At 39.0% G+C, this 15,290-nt stretch overlaps 1 protein-coding gene across 1 annotated transcript in view; it reads left to right on the top strand.

Annotated features, from left to right (window-relative positions):
• Window positions 1-15,290, top strand: part of HS2ST1 (heparan sulfate 2-O-sulfotransferase 1) — a 79,709-nt gene that overhangs the window by 59,828 nt on the left and 4,591 nt on the right. Inside the window, exons 2-4 of the mRNA XM_065675570.1 lie at window positions 1,530-1,768; window positions 8,134-8,219; window positions 12,197-12,335. Of these exons, the coding sequence (XP_065531642.1) occupies window positions 1,530-1,768; window positions 8,134-8,219; window positions 12,197-12,335 (464 nt within the window). The remainder of the gene's footprint in view (window positions 1-1,529; window positions 1,769-8,133; window positions 8,220-12,196; window positions 12,336-15,290) is intronic.

Below are 15,290 nucleotides of genomic sequence, written 5' to 3'. Positions count from 1 at the left end.
ACGTTTGCCAGCAGTGATGGGAGAGGTAGCAAACGGGAAAGGAAGGAGCAAAAACTGTGACTACATAGTGGGGAGCAACAGATGTCATGTGGAAAATTGAGATATACTCAATAAGCATTTTCTACAAACATTTTCATACTGATGTAACTTAGTTATGGGGTGTGAGATATGAGCATATGAAAGAGTGAGTGAGTTTAAGCTTTGAAGCATTTCAGACAGATGGAAGTTTGTGGCTGAAGACAATTTTTGTGGAGTTACAGGCTAGTGGTGTTCACAGCTTAATGATTCTGCTGTAAGAGTGATTTTACGTTATAATTAAAGAGATGTGGTGAAAGAGAATAGAAGGAGCTGGGTTACAGGAAGCAAGGGAAGTAAAGGCCAAGAGTTGCTGCTGTTAAAAGCTTGTCATCCAGAAAGAGCTATACCCTGTGTAAGAACACGATACAGAGAATTACAGGTTACTCTTGTGGTACTGACTTCAGCTTGCACTGTTAGCCAACACAGATTTCTTTGAATACATTATTGAAGACAGTATCACAACAAATGAATCAGAAAAGATGCTTTGACATCTGTATTACAAATTGTGGTAAAGTATATACTTACTCAGAACAGAATAAAGCTATGTCTGAATCAGCACAAAGAAACTGATACTCAGCAGCAGCAAAAAAAAAAAACCCAAATGCCATAATACTGTGGGTTTTATTTTCCAAATAGGCTTTTAGCACTTGAAGCAGAGCTCAATTACTTAAGGTATTGCCCTTTGTATAAAAGGAAGAATGGTTTATTTGCAATGTACTCACCTTGCCAAAATTACTTCTTCATAGCTTGCCTTTCCATGATTCTTTCTTTTTGATGTATTTGATGTATTTCAGTACTCGGAGATCACTGTTCACCTTGATGTTAACTGATTTGTAAGCGCCTCTTGCAACTGTTCTTGCCAAACTTGAAATTAATAAATCTAATTGAATTTTTGCAAACCCATTTATTGTAATGCTTTACACTTGGGGCTTGTATCAATTGAAATAACAAAACAGTGGTTTCAGCTGAATTCTGATGCCTTTACACAGTTAGCTGACTAAATCTGTAGTGCTGTTATTTCTCCTGTTTTCAGCAAATTAATCTCCTCCAAATTGCTTGAGTTATTCGTTCTATTATAATTTTTAAATAGGTGTTTTATAGAAATTATTTTGGACATTTTGGGTACGTCACCATTTTGATAGTGCATTATAGGCGTTTTTCGTTAGAGATGATGGCTCTCAGTAACGTTAGTGTGAGTCATAGAATATGGTATGTGTTCCCTAAGCATATTGTTTTCTCGTCTGTGTGTTCTGCGTCAGACTAACTCACCTTATATCATTCATACAGTTTACAGATTAAGTTTTGCTTCAGATGTGTAAGTGATATAATGACAGCGTTTCCTTTATTGCTGAGGAGTTACTGCTTTTCACCAGATTATTTGCATTCCATGCTTTGAACTTCAAAACTGGTGATATTTACATTGAAATGTTGTATTTGCCATCCTTTAACAGAAAGAGCTATTGCAAGACATGAAGTCAGAGAAATAGAACAACGTCATACAGTAGATGGCCCCCGACAAGATGTGGCATTGAATGAAGAAGACGATGTGGTGATTATTTACAACCGAGTACCTAAGACTGCCAGCACTTCCTTCACAAATATTGCCTATGATCTTTGTGCAAAGAACAAATATCATGTTCTACATATCAATACAACCAAAAATAATCCTGTTATGTCTCTGCAAGATCAGGTAAGCTGCTGCATCTGGGAGGGATGTCTTTGTTAAACAAGGGGGAAGTACAGAAAATGTTTTCCTATTGCAAACTTATATGGAATTGGCTTTTATGTCACATTTTCCAATGTAAGCGAACTCTAATGCATTTATGTTTTCTTTGTAAAGAATGAATGTTATTTATTAAATAATAGGTTTAGGTTTTTTCTGGGCTACTGGAGGAGGTAAGTATCTGTTTATCAGCCGAAAACAAAGCCGAAAGGTTCACAGCTAGGGCAGAAATGACCTTTGTTGTTACAGCTGTAAAAGTTTATTGTATTGTCAAATGTCTGCCTTCTGGCTGTGTAATAGTATTGCCTGTCATCTCCATCTGCAGTAAGTGCAGTCCTATGTGATTTCCACTATGAGTAGTGCAGGCACTGTGCCCTGCTGTCAGGGTTATGTTTCCATTTTTGATACTAGGTCTGGTCAGCTCTCACAGGTGATAGTAAGAGGAGGAAGGAAGCGATTGTAAATCACTTAAACTCTAAAGGATGGGGCACTTTGCATTCACTTAAATCTTTCACTAAAATCAGTGTAGTCCCAGGCTAGAAATGATCATGGCTACCACTGCATCAGATGATGAGTATTAAAAAAGATGATGAAGGATCAGTGCTCTGTTTTTCTCGGGATGGGGTATGCTGAGGGAGAAGGGCCTTTTTGTTTAAGTAGTCTGGTTTTGCTTGTGGTGAGTGCACATTCAGGGAGCGCAGGTCAGAGGTCTGACACATCACTATGTCATCAGCCCTGTCTGTAAAACAAAGGTTTCCACACTTGGGAATGTGCTACTGGTTGTATGCCGACGATCTTAAGTTGATATGCAGCAGAAGCAGGAGCTGTTCTGCATTGCAGCACATCAGCACTGAGGCTTCCAGCTCCTTTAAGTGCATGCCTACAGGCAGAAGCAGCTCAGCACAGCTGCCAGAGCAGTGCAAGGAGAAGCAGATGGTAACAAACCTTCCACTTTTAGTTCTCTGTGTTGGAAAAAGGTTGAGGTAGGGATCTGTGTGCAGGGGACATTGAATGTACTTGAAGAATGTACTTGTGTTATTGTTGGGTTTTCGATGGTGTGAAATCTTTTCATAAACACGAAGGTGATACAGTCATACATGGTTACTGAGATTACTAAGAGTCAACCTAGCCCCATACTCTTGCCTACAAGAAAGACTTGTGCACTAACCGCAGAGTGAGTTTTCAAAAGAAGATTTATCAAGCCTGTATCTGTTAATTAAAAATCATACTCAAGTCAGTCATACTTATTGCTGCACTTCCAAGCACAAGTTCTGTTGCTGTCAAGGTGTCTCTTTGAAATGTAGGGGTCTGTCCTGAAAGATAGGAAAGCGAGTCATTGGTGGTATAAATTTGTTCTTTACTGGCTTAGTTTTGTCTAACAGAAACTCTTTTCCTCATTTTCCCTCTAATATTAGAGGGAATATTTTAATTATAATACTACCTATTAAAAGATGAAAATCCATCAGTGCTGGCCATGTATACAATACTGGCAGTCCTACCTTCATTTGATACCATGCCATTGTCCAAGGTGGTAAGTTATGTTGTTTGATTAGGCAGTTGTTACTCCTCTTCTTTGGTAGCCATTAACTGGGAGATGCTGCCAATGAAAACCTTTACATATTGCATAGTTTTGCAGAGAAGAATATTTGTTTATCTGTAGTATACTGAGATAGCAACTTGCTGTTATAAGTGATAAAGAATAATTCTGGAGATGACAAGTAGCTGGTGAGGTTTATTCTTTGTGGGCTTGGATTTGCATGAAATACATGCCACCTTCATCAGTATAGCTCACTTGAGTGCGTTAGGTGTATATGCACCAGTAGTAAAATACATAGACATATAGAGACAAAACTGTTTGATCAGTGATACTGTTTGTTAAAGCAAATCTCCCTAAGCAAGGTGAAAATTGCCTTGGGCCTGACATAGACTTGTAAAACAGTGAGCCCTCCATTGTGCAGTACTTGTGCTGTTCTTTTTCCAAACTGCTCTGAATCTGTAACAGATTTTAAGTTCTCTGTCCATAGGTGAAGCCTTTACTTGTTGAATGCAATCTGCAAAAACCCCTGTTTAAAATCCACTCCACATACAATCCATATCTGATTTGAGATAAGCCAGTAAGAGTCGCTAACACATCCATTTTAGTTGCAGATGGAACTTGTCCCAGCAAGCCCTCCTTTCTTTTGCAGCTTCTCTGACAGCAGGATCCTGGGAACTGCCCCTTTTTCCACAGGTTGGGCCTTTTCTTTGCAGTAAACTGAATGCCATGTTGCCCATGTTGCATTTCTGACCTGTGTGGTCTGTAACAAAAACACTTGGCTTTCATTAAATCAGAGTAGGTTTTGTTGGATTTTACTTGTTGCTTGCATGTTTCAGTACTGGTACTTTTTGTGGCTATAAGAATGCCTGTGTTATGGCTTGCTGGATGGCATACCAGCCACACAAACTTCAGCTTGTTGTTAGATGGTGAGATTGTCATCTAAAACATGTAAAATGAAATTGCTGTTCTGTCTTGCAGCGTAAATCCTTGATATAGAGTTAGAAAAGGGGATGTAAGAACACATTCTCTGTACTGCTGTTGTGAACATAGAAAAGCCATGGTACAGTTATCAGCTTGCTATTTTCTGTTCCTCATTCTTTTTTCTCCTGCAGTTTCTCTCTTCATTTTTGTCAAAGGAGCACCTGAAAATGTATAATCTTGCTTCCAAATATGTTCTAAAGCAGTGACCTCTCAGAGGATAGCACACTCGTACTGACTTCAGTTCCACTTCCCACAATGGCTATCTGAGATGGAAAAGGAGAAGGTTGGAGCGACTGTTAGAAGTACTCTCATGTGCTTCTGAGCAGATAAGAGTTCTTCTCTTGGAGTCAGATGGCCTAGTGAGCGCTAGTGTCCACTGTTGTACTTGTGCCAGTTACAGAATCACACAATGGTTTGGGTTGGAAGGGACCTTTAAAGATCATCTAGTCCAACCTCCAAGGTTGCAAGGGGTTTCCGCCATCTATGTGCTACATACCCTTGGAATTTCACACATATTGTGAAAATAGGGAGTTTAAAGCCTGATCTGTTCAGCCTTTCTTGCACCCCCTGAGCCTCCTTGTGACCCTTCCATGTTTCAGTACTTTCAGTTGAGAAAACTGTTCATGCAAGGCTGGAACATGTTCATGCCTGGCTGCACCACAGCTGAACTGGTGAACTGTCTTTTCGCCATCTCACAATATTGCTTCTCAGATACGTTTGCCTTGAGCTTGGTTGTGGTTTCTTATGGCATGCAGACAAAGGTGTGCTGCTAGCCTATTTCCAATGTTCCTAAACTTCTGATTTAGAGCTACCTTATTTGACAGTTTGGATAGTTAAGCTATGAGTGCCTTCCTGCAGAAGGATTCACATTCAGTCATCCCATTATGCTTGGTCTTGAAATCTGAACTGAAATTTCTTTTAATGAGGACACTTTGTCTGTTGGTCTTATGTCATACGTGAGTGGAAAATCCTCATGTGTCCTCACCAGGTTGTGCTGGTGATATCCATCCCCCAGTTATTAGTAATTTTGAGTCAGTTATTCAGCAGTCAACAAACAAAACTAGAATGTAATGACAGGAAAAGCTGGGGCTACCCAAAATCCATGTGATACTAGGCCACAGGGTAATGACCATACCACCTTTTGGTGGCAGAGGGTGTGTATGTTCTATTCAGACCATAGAGAAGAGGGACTGATGAAAGCAGTGGACAGACGGAGGCTTCCCACTTCACGTTGGTCTGCACATACCCATTTCCCAGGGATTTTTTTTCTCAGACCGAGTATGCTGGTTGATTTTACATTTTCCCTTTTGGCTCACTGGGACTCGTTATAAATTCTTATCGTCCTAGAAACTGAATGTATTTAACTTACCTTTCAGGACATCTTGTGCCCCCAGAGTACGTTTGATCTGGCTTTTTAATTCAATGAAGCTCAGCTGATTTCTCACTTACTAAAGGCTGCGAAGCAACTTTTGAGCTGATTATATAAAAGCACCATGAAACAACTTCCCAGGAATTCCATTCACGTCTATCTGCACTTTTAAAATAACCTCACATTTTATTCAGTTGGGTTCAGATGGAGAAGTTTGCTCAGTCCCTTGAAAGCTCCACTATCTGTTAAGCCCTGAAAAGAAAGGTAAAATAGATCATATTTAACAGTATGAAGCAGCAAGCAATATTCATCTCTGCCCTAAAATGTGTGAATCCAGACTTACTGGGCTATCTGTGACCTGGAACAATTCTGATTGTTGAAATGCTGCGAATGGGGCTGGGGGGAATCTCTTGCCTGCAGGCTGGTTATAGGTGTTAAAGACTGGTATTCTCAGGACACAGTGTGGGGTTGGTCCATCTTAAGGCAGACAAAAATGTCACAGCTGTCTTATAAAGCCTTCCTAGCTGCCTCTTAGCTTGCCTGGTGTTGAAGTTAATAAAAGGCTATAACACCCATCCTGTGTTCATAAAAATGCTTTCACTTAGCAGACAACAACATTATATGACAAAGACAATAAAGGATTTTTTTTTTAACCATTACTGGAAGATCTAAGGTTTGATGCCAGATGGTGGCACAAGGATCTGAGACAGAACTGACCCGTGGGACTTTGCACGTAACGTTTCCCTGTGCCTAGTCCTAGTCTATTAGACACTGTGACTCTTTGGGGCTTGGAGGTGATGGAAGGGAGGATAATGTATACTTTGCATTTAGGAAACTTCTTTCTCAGGTATAGAAGTATTTATAGTTGAGGGTCTCCACTGAAAATATCCTGTCATTAATCTTTAAAAGGTACAGTCAATGAAAGTGTGGTTTGTTTCAGTAGTAGTAAAGGTAGATCAATTGAATTCAAAGTCTCACAGGTATGTATCAGTTTGTGCTATGGACAAAACAAGGCAGAAAAGCCAGTGCAGTTTATGAAACACAATTGTATAACATTGTGCAGTGCTAGATCTGCCACAATTTTCATGTGCAATATATGGTTTAAATCGTGAAATGTCACAGACTGTGAAACTTGTACACTGGAAAAATGAATGCTGCCTCTTACTGTAAAGTAATATACATTTCATTTACCTGAGAGCCCAGGAGCCAGTGTTTGAGGAAATAAGTAATTTTTATCAACCTCTTAAGTCTTAGACTGTGAGTTTTGTACATTTGAAGAAACAGAAGCAGGCCAGTCTTGCCTTTTAAAATGCTCAATTGGTTGGTGATAGTAAATAATAAGTATCATGTTCCCAGGACTCTCAATCCATTAGACCTTACAGAATGTTAGTGCATTGACTTGAGCTCTCTAGCTTTCCCTTTTTGACTCTCTTGTCTCACCTCAGTATCTTCGTGGTTATCTCTGTCGCTGTATAACAGGAAAGATACTGTAGACGTGCAGGGAATGCTGTCTTCTCATTTGCAGCTTCACAAGTGGCCTGTCATTGTCAGACAGGCCAGGCAGCACAAGTTTATCATCTTTTCTTTATTATCCAGTTGACTAGTTTTGACATAACTTTCTGAGTTAAGTGCTTTGATGTTAAAATACTCTGTTCATCTAATAAAGCCAAGCTATTTCAGGGCTCCCATATCCCACTTAATGTGATAATCCTTTCTAGTTTGGGGTGCGTACCTTATTTTGTTCTTTGAAGTGGAAAGCTATTCCTGTTTTCGTGAAGTTTGCCCATAACTGCGTTATCAGCCCTTGCTGAAAGGCTGCTTCGTGCTTTAACATGGAAGCTTCACTGAAATGTTAGACTTAAGGTAACAATTCAAAATGGTAAGCTATAAATCTAATTTACACTGCATACCTTTATGCAATTTTTGGATTACTCATGCACTGCATTTTGAGATGGGGGAGCAAATGAACCATGAGATTTGTTTCTTGTTCCAGTAAAATCGGTCTAGGAACTTGCTTGTAAATCTGGTATGCTTTTATTTAAGGGGTTAACTACAGCTCAGACAATTCCATCAAAGGTGTACGTGCATTTCTGCTTCTTGCTGAAGGAATTCCCCGTTCCTTTCCAATGACAGATAAAATGGACTGACAAAAATAAAACATTTGTCTTGCTAATGCTTTTGTGGAAGCTTTTCTTGAGTTGCCTTCCTGATTGCTGTCTTCTGCTTTGGTTTACTTTCTGATCCTTGAATTGTGATGAGATAAGCAGAGTCCTCTGTATGCTTGAAGAAAAGTCTGTTTTAGGTGGCACAAATTCTTTGCTAATATTCAAAATAGGATTTTGTTTTGTAATGCATGAAAAGATTTATAAACCAGAGGGTACCATGTGTGGGGAAACTCAATGTGTTCCAGCTGTACAGAAACATTTTCTGCTGTCTACTTTACAGGTCCGATTTGTGAAGAATGTGACTTCCTGGAAGGAAATGAAACCAGGATTTTACCATGGCCATATATCTTATTTGGACTTTGCGAAGTATGTTACCCTTGGATTTATCTGTCGAGTAGCACAGTAGTAGAGATTGCTTGGATGCAGCTGGGTTATTAGTGCCCTCTAGTGATGACAGTGTGACAGCTGAGGTTTGAAACATTCACACGCTGAAATTCCTGTGCTGAGCAATATTTGGGTTTGATTTTCACAGTTTTCTCTTGTCTTTTTGCATGCTAAAATGTAGCCGAGTCTCATTTCAAAACTATTTATATGCTGCGTTTAGTGTTCCTTGTGTGAATTACAAGCTTATTTTACTGAAAATCCTGGCTTTTCTCTAAAACACTGGCAGTTCTGCTTTAGGATTGCTTCCCATTCTGGGAAGTTTAAGATACTTGTTCTCAAGTGTGTTTTATATAACACATAATACCACCTGCCTCTTAAGTTACGTAGTTCTCTATCAGAGTATCCCCACATACTGTATCAAAATACTAAAGGTTATATTTTAAAGCAGTTTTTTGGCCTATAGTATTTTGACTTGCCATAAAAAGCATTGAAATAATTCTTCTGAGTTAAATCCTGCTGCTTCTAAAATTAATCTAAAAGAAAATGGGGTAAAAATGCTCCCAGTGACTTCAGAGGTTCAGGATCATATCTGTATTCACTCTTTCATGTGTTTCTTCCCTTGTCTCATTTTTGCTAATGGATCTTTGCTAAAGTGATCCTCAGTAGCTCAGTCTTGTGAAACCTCTCCTTGAACTGACAAGTCAGTTTTGCTTAAGATGCTTAGTAGACAGTGCTTCATTTTGCACTTGCAGCGTGCAGAAAAGTGTTGAAATTTGAAGGTGGAATTTTCAGATTTCAGCATATTTGACTGCACAACCAATAGTAACCAGTACTTTCACCTCCTGCTCGTGGTCAGGCCTCAGTCATGTTATGTTTCTGTGTATTAAAACATTTATGTAGGAGGGCAGGCTGCTGGGGCTGGTTCAGCCTGGAGAAGAGAAGCTGTGGGGAGGCCTCATTGCAGCCTTCCAATATCTGAAGGGAGACTACAAGGATGCTGGGGAGGGACTCTTCATCAGCGACTGTAGCGATAGGACAAGGGGTGATGGGTTCAAACTGAAACAGGGGAAGTTCAGGTGAGATCTAAGGCAGAAGCTCTTCCCTGTGAGGGTGCTGAGGCGCTGGTACAGGGTGCCCAGAGAAGCTGTGACTGCCCCATCCCTGGCAGTGTTGAAGGCCAGGTTGGACAGAGTCTTGGGTGACATGGTTTAGTGTGGGGTGTCCCTGCTTATGGCAGGGGGGTTGGAACTGCATGATCTCAAGGTCCTTTCCAACCCTAACTATTCTATGATTCCATGATTTATTTAATAAAATGAGATTTTTAGTGTGTGAGAGCTTCTTTTGTTTGGTCATTGCTTTTAATTATTCTCTTATGTACACTGATTTTTAATTCTAGCTTTTGATTACAAAGAATGAGAAGGGGAAGTGAGAGCTTCAGAGATTCCCAGTACAGCATATTATATAATAGAAAATGCTAAAAGCTGCAGTAGTAGCTGGATAATACCAATGGCACCAAGTAAAACCTTGAAGTTTACAGAAAGTAACAGGCAAGAAGTCTTAATTGCAACTCATTCAATAAAATAACATAAAATGTACCAACTTTCATTAGCTGCTTTTCTGCCTTCTAACGTTAAAATGCTGCAACGTTAATACACCCTTGAACTGAGTAACAGCTTTCTGGAACGAAGGAATGTTATTTAATTTCAGGGCCAGGTTGGACAGAGCCTTGGGTGACATGGTTTAGTGTAGGGCATCCCTGCCCATGGAAGGAGGGTTGGAACTGCATGATCTCAAGGTCCTTTCCAACCCAAACCATTCTATGATTCTATACATTGCTCACTTCATAAAGCTGAAAACATCCTCAGATACTTCAACATTTAAAATAAAATAATTACATCTAGAGAGCATCTAAGCAATTTCACAGATTTCTTTCATCTGCATCTTCCATCTAGGACTGTGTTACCCTTGTGCTTGCTGTTTGTTATTCTTTCCCCTAAATGATTTATTTCGCAGTCCCTTTCCCCCAACGCAGCATGCTTTCTCATACATCAGGTTTTCATTATTAAAATAATATCTTGAATATTTGGCTGTGCTTGGCAGGGCCCACACTTTTCAGGCTGTGAGGTGTGTTCTTGTAATGAACATTCTTGTGGTTGAGAAATGTAAAGTATTTGCAACAAGTCAGTGCTTGCTTATACACAGATATCAGGCTTGGGTCCACAGTCAGGTATCAGAAGAACAGCTTAAAATACGCTGAAGCTTAAAGTACTGCATTCAGTCAATGACTTATGGTATTGAAGACAGGTTTATCATAACCCATCATGTAAAAATTACAGTAATACAAGTTTAAATCTATTTTCTTCTCTTTCTTAATTTGTGATCCTCTCCCCCCTTATTCCCTTTTTTCTCTGGTAAACTCTGGTAAAGTTCTTTGACAATGCAGTTACAAAATCATTATAATTACTAATAAAGCTATAGTAGTAAGTACCTTATGTTATTGTAAGTGATGCGAGTTTTGCAAGATCGTGTGTAAATCTGCTTGAACGTACAATCCAGCACAAACATTTCCAAGGGCTCTGACACCATTTAGCACACAGGAACATATTATTGGTTGAGGCTGCTGCTTGATCAGAATGGTTTGTTCCAGCCTTCTCCAGCACTTGCAGTAGAGTCTGTAGAAGGGGACACCCATGCATGTCTTGTGCACTTCAGTGGACCTGAAAGAGGTGCAGTTCCAAGTCTGGACTTTGAATCATTTTGATGCACACACTCCTGTTTTGCAGACCTTGGGGAGTAAGAGCTGGCATACAGACAAATGTCAGCAATTGTCACCTTTACCTGCTACGGTCTAATGCATTGGTACTCTGCTGGTAACATCTGAAGAATCAATTGCTGTTCTGTAGCCTGTAACAATTTCCATATCTGTATGGCTGGCCTTTTGCCACAGTAATGCCTTTTAATTGTGGGGGTTTTTAACTTCTTCTCTGCTGCTTATTCTGTGTTTCTGTTCTTCAGCTTTTTTGCAACTTAAGATTCCTCACATGAGCAGTATCTGGTGTTATAATTTACAGAGGTCCACTTGAACAATAATGGTACCGCACCTGACAGACATTCCCATTGTGATATAACCTCTTTAATGTTTGGATACCATATTTATTTGCCACAGTGATGTCTCAAATGGAAAAGAAAATAAAACTGAGAAATGTGTCTTAAAAGCTGCCTTGGATGTAGATCACTGAAAGGTAGCATTTGCACAAAACCATTTTGGTGGTTTAAATCTTTCTTGTGTGCCCTGTGAGCTTACCACCTCATTTCATCAGGCTTCCTGTTTGTACCACAGTAAATCAAAAGTTGCTTAAGGTAAATGTCTGAGGAAAAATGTTATATTTTTCAGATAGAGAAGTTAATATGGTTACAGATACTATCTTAGGCTTCTATTTAATAAGCATAGCCATATGGATGCAACCCAGGTAGTGGATGGGCTCTGCGCTCTGCCTGCCTTCTGTTAGAAATCATGTCTCTGACAACTGGAGACCTGCCAAGAAAACCACTTGCAGCGTTGCATAGCACAGTTCAGGAGGGCAGGAAATCAATATCAAGCTTCCTTATGCTTATTATAAACACGTAGGTGGCTGCTAGACTCATTAAGGCATTTCTAGAGCTAGGATGGTTGTATAAGCATTTTGGTACCTATTGCGTGCGGATGTTTAAGGTTTGTTTGCTTCTCTTAAAAAAATAAATAAATCACAGTCCCAGGAAAGCTGAAATGGAACTGACTTTCACATCCACGTAACACACTGGATAATGAAGGTGAGAGGAAGCAATCATTAAACTTCCTCTCACCATCATCTTCTCTGTATGTAGATTTCAGTTGTGTCAATAGAGGCAAGCTTTAAAGTATCAAATGAGAAGCTCTGATTTGGCCTTTAAAAGACATTTTTTCTCCTCTTTTACTTCAGATTTGGTGTCAAAAAGAAACCAATTTACATAAATGTCATAAGAGATCCTATAGAACGACTAGTTTCTTATTATTACTTCCTGCGCTTTGGAGATGATTACAGACCAGGGCTACGGAGGAGAAAACAGGGGGATAAAAAGGTAAAATACACTTCATTATATATGGTTTCTTACCAAAATTAGTGTAAAAAGCGTTTTAAAATGTCCTGATAGAAGCTGAGTATTTCTTGTATCAGTCTTGGCGATGGTGGCTTTGCAAGTTGTATTCTCCCCTTCCTGTCTGTACTAGACCAGAGTGGAACATGAAGTATGTTAAGTGTAACATTTTGTGTAACCTTATAAATTCATTTTATGATACAATTTGTTATACAAATTAAATACAATTGTAAATGTTTTCAGGTACCCGGAGTTGTAAGTGTGGGGTTAAGCTTATCCTCTTGTATGAGAATTCTGCATCTCTTCTTTTTGAGGATTGAAACATTTTTCACTACTGTTTTTTGATAATTAAGAGCCTTAAACAGTAAATGTTGCAATGGAATTGTGTGAAGAGTCTTCTTGCAAACTATGGAGTTTTAATCATAGGTTTCTAGACTTCCTCCAGCGGTCTTAGGTGGCTATAGGAGTAGTTCAGGTTCATATATTCAAACCTTGTTTACTAACACGGTTTCAGAATGACAACATGATTCGGACTTCCTAATACATTTTTTGCAGAAGGAACTTAGACATCCACTGTCATGGTTTACAGGAAGACATTTGTTGGAGCACATTGCTTTGTACTGCTTGTAAATCAAGAAGAAAAGCAAGGTATTCAGCATATGAATATAGTTTCTAAAACTATAGCTAGAACAGGGTGAAAGTTTTTGGTAAATGGAAATGGCTTTTGTACTTTACAGAGCCAAACACTTTAAAATGTCAGTGGCAATATTTGAGTAAACTGATTATTTTTTTTCTGTAATGTTACCATGTAGTGTAGAATGTGCGAATACCGAGAGACATTGGAAAAATAACTCATCAAAAATCATACTGAATACAGCTTAATATATATACACAGCACAACTAAGAAATGTGACTACTAATTTTGTGTGTCCCCCCCCACATCCAAACAGTGTATTTAGACTGTCTGGAACAGAGCATTCCTCTCGTCTTTCCAGGGGATGACTAGCTGCTCCTCTGTTAGTTAGGGTTTGGCGCCATCTTCAGCTACTGCTGTTCAGTTTGTCCCGACATCCTACAGCATAGGTAGAGGAAAGCTTCAAGCAAACCAAATTGAAATGAAGCTTAAAATAAATCTATCTTCATAGCACTGGCTACAGAAATGATTTGGTAATACAGTGTCATAAAGGCATTTCTAAAATAAGAGAGAATCTCATCTTTTGTAACCTACTCTCTTCCTGTTCATGAGCATCATTTGGTAATGGAATTCCTTGCTGGTGGAGATCAAGGAGTTGGAAAGCTGACTGTGCTACCAAGTCCAAGCTTAGGTAGCTTAAGTCCAAGCTTAGGACTTAAACTTCACACTTTTTACTAAGTACTAATAGCATTGTTTTAGTTTTGAATTAGAGTCCAAACAATCTTGTTTAGTGGTCACTGGGAAACATTAAGGCAAAATCCCTAATGCTACTGCTTGGTAGACTGCACTGTAAGCTCTGGTTTGCTGGAACAAGTTGAAATGCATTCCTGTTTATAATGCTTGCAATTCACTGCAGTAATAATTTTATGGTTTTCTATTAAAGATGCTTTTTCTTTTCATTTTGTCACTATCATGCCACTTTATTTAGGTGAATGATATGGCAACTTAGTTGTTGCCATACAGATTTAACTTGTCCAGTAAGCAGCTCTAGTTTGTATGAAGTGAAATTGATTTGCTATGCCAAGTTTTAGGGATCCTGTTTTTCCACAGTGTTTCCAGGAAAATTGTACGTATATAGATGGTGTCAATTCTACATACATTATCTACATCACATTCTTTAAGCTCAAAACTGGATTGGCCCAATCGCAGTGCCTGTAACACTAATACCTATCCTAATCTGTGTTATAGGAGATTCACTAAGAGTTCTTCATATGAAAAGTAGAGAAGATCAAAACTTTCTTCCTAATGGAAGTTAATTGTTCATTTATTAAATGGGAGGGAATCTTAATGGACTTTACACTCTCACCCCCTGCCAGTCCTTACCACATTTATATGGAAGAGTTCTTCATTCATTTTCTTCCTATACCCCGTGCTTCCAAAGTTACAGATAGCTTGGCTTCACGAACAGGGTCTGTAGAGACAAGTATTTCTTATAATAGAATCTCTGGGTGGAGTAGTTGAGGTAAGTATAGAAGAGGAAATGGGGAAGGAGGTGTGTCCTGTTTAATCTTACTTAGAAAATCACTTACTTGCGTTTGTGTAGTAACTATAAAATAACCTGCAGGTATAAGCAAAGGAGTCTTTCTTTTGACAGATGCTAGTTCATACTTAGTATATACACTCATAAGTTAGGAGGTGCATTTAAACATTCTTAAGTAATGTTGATGTTATAAACTACCCGTGATAGATCAGTGCAGAATTTCTCTTAGAGAGCTATGCTAAAGAAAGCATACCAATGTCTTGTTTTCCTAGTGAAACTGAGTTTTCATCTGTGATGTGTGACATGTATGAGCTATTCTAAACACCAAGTGCAACGTGGACCTAGGCACCACACGTTAATCCCTGCTTTGGCCTGGTATCAGTAAACTTTTCAGATTATCTCAGGATCTTCACCTCAGAACAGAAGCAAAAGGCATTGTACTTGTTCTAACACTGAATAATTAGGCAAATATATTTGTTAATAGTTGTTTTGAACAGAAAGCAGACAGTCTAAAAAGTTGTCTATGTGATCACTTATTTGTTACTAAATAATTTCTTTAAAAACTTTCCTAGATACATGGCTTACACCTTCCTTAGAAACAGGAATACTGTGAATACTTTATGGTGACTGGGCAAAGTATTTACCAATTCTTTCCAATGCTAATGGAGTTCTTACTGTAACTGTATTGCTGCAGTTGAATAACTGCAATAACTGTAACTGTGTTGCTACAGCTGTCTATCCACGTAGAGCAGCGCTGTATTTGCCA

The sequence above is a fragment of the Lathamus discolor genome, chromosome 3 (genome assembly GCF_037157495.1).
Source record: "Lathamus discolor isolate bLatDis1 chromosome 3, bLatDis1.hap1, whole genome shotgun sequence".
Classification (NCBI taxonomy): Eukaryota; Metazoa; Chordata; class Aves; order Psittaciformes; family Psittacidae; genus Lathamus; species Lathamus discolor.
This window is presented reverse-complemented; position numbering and strand designations above follow the sequence as displayed.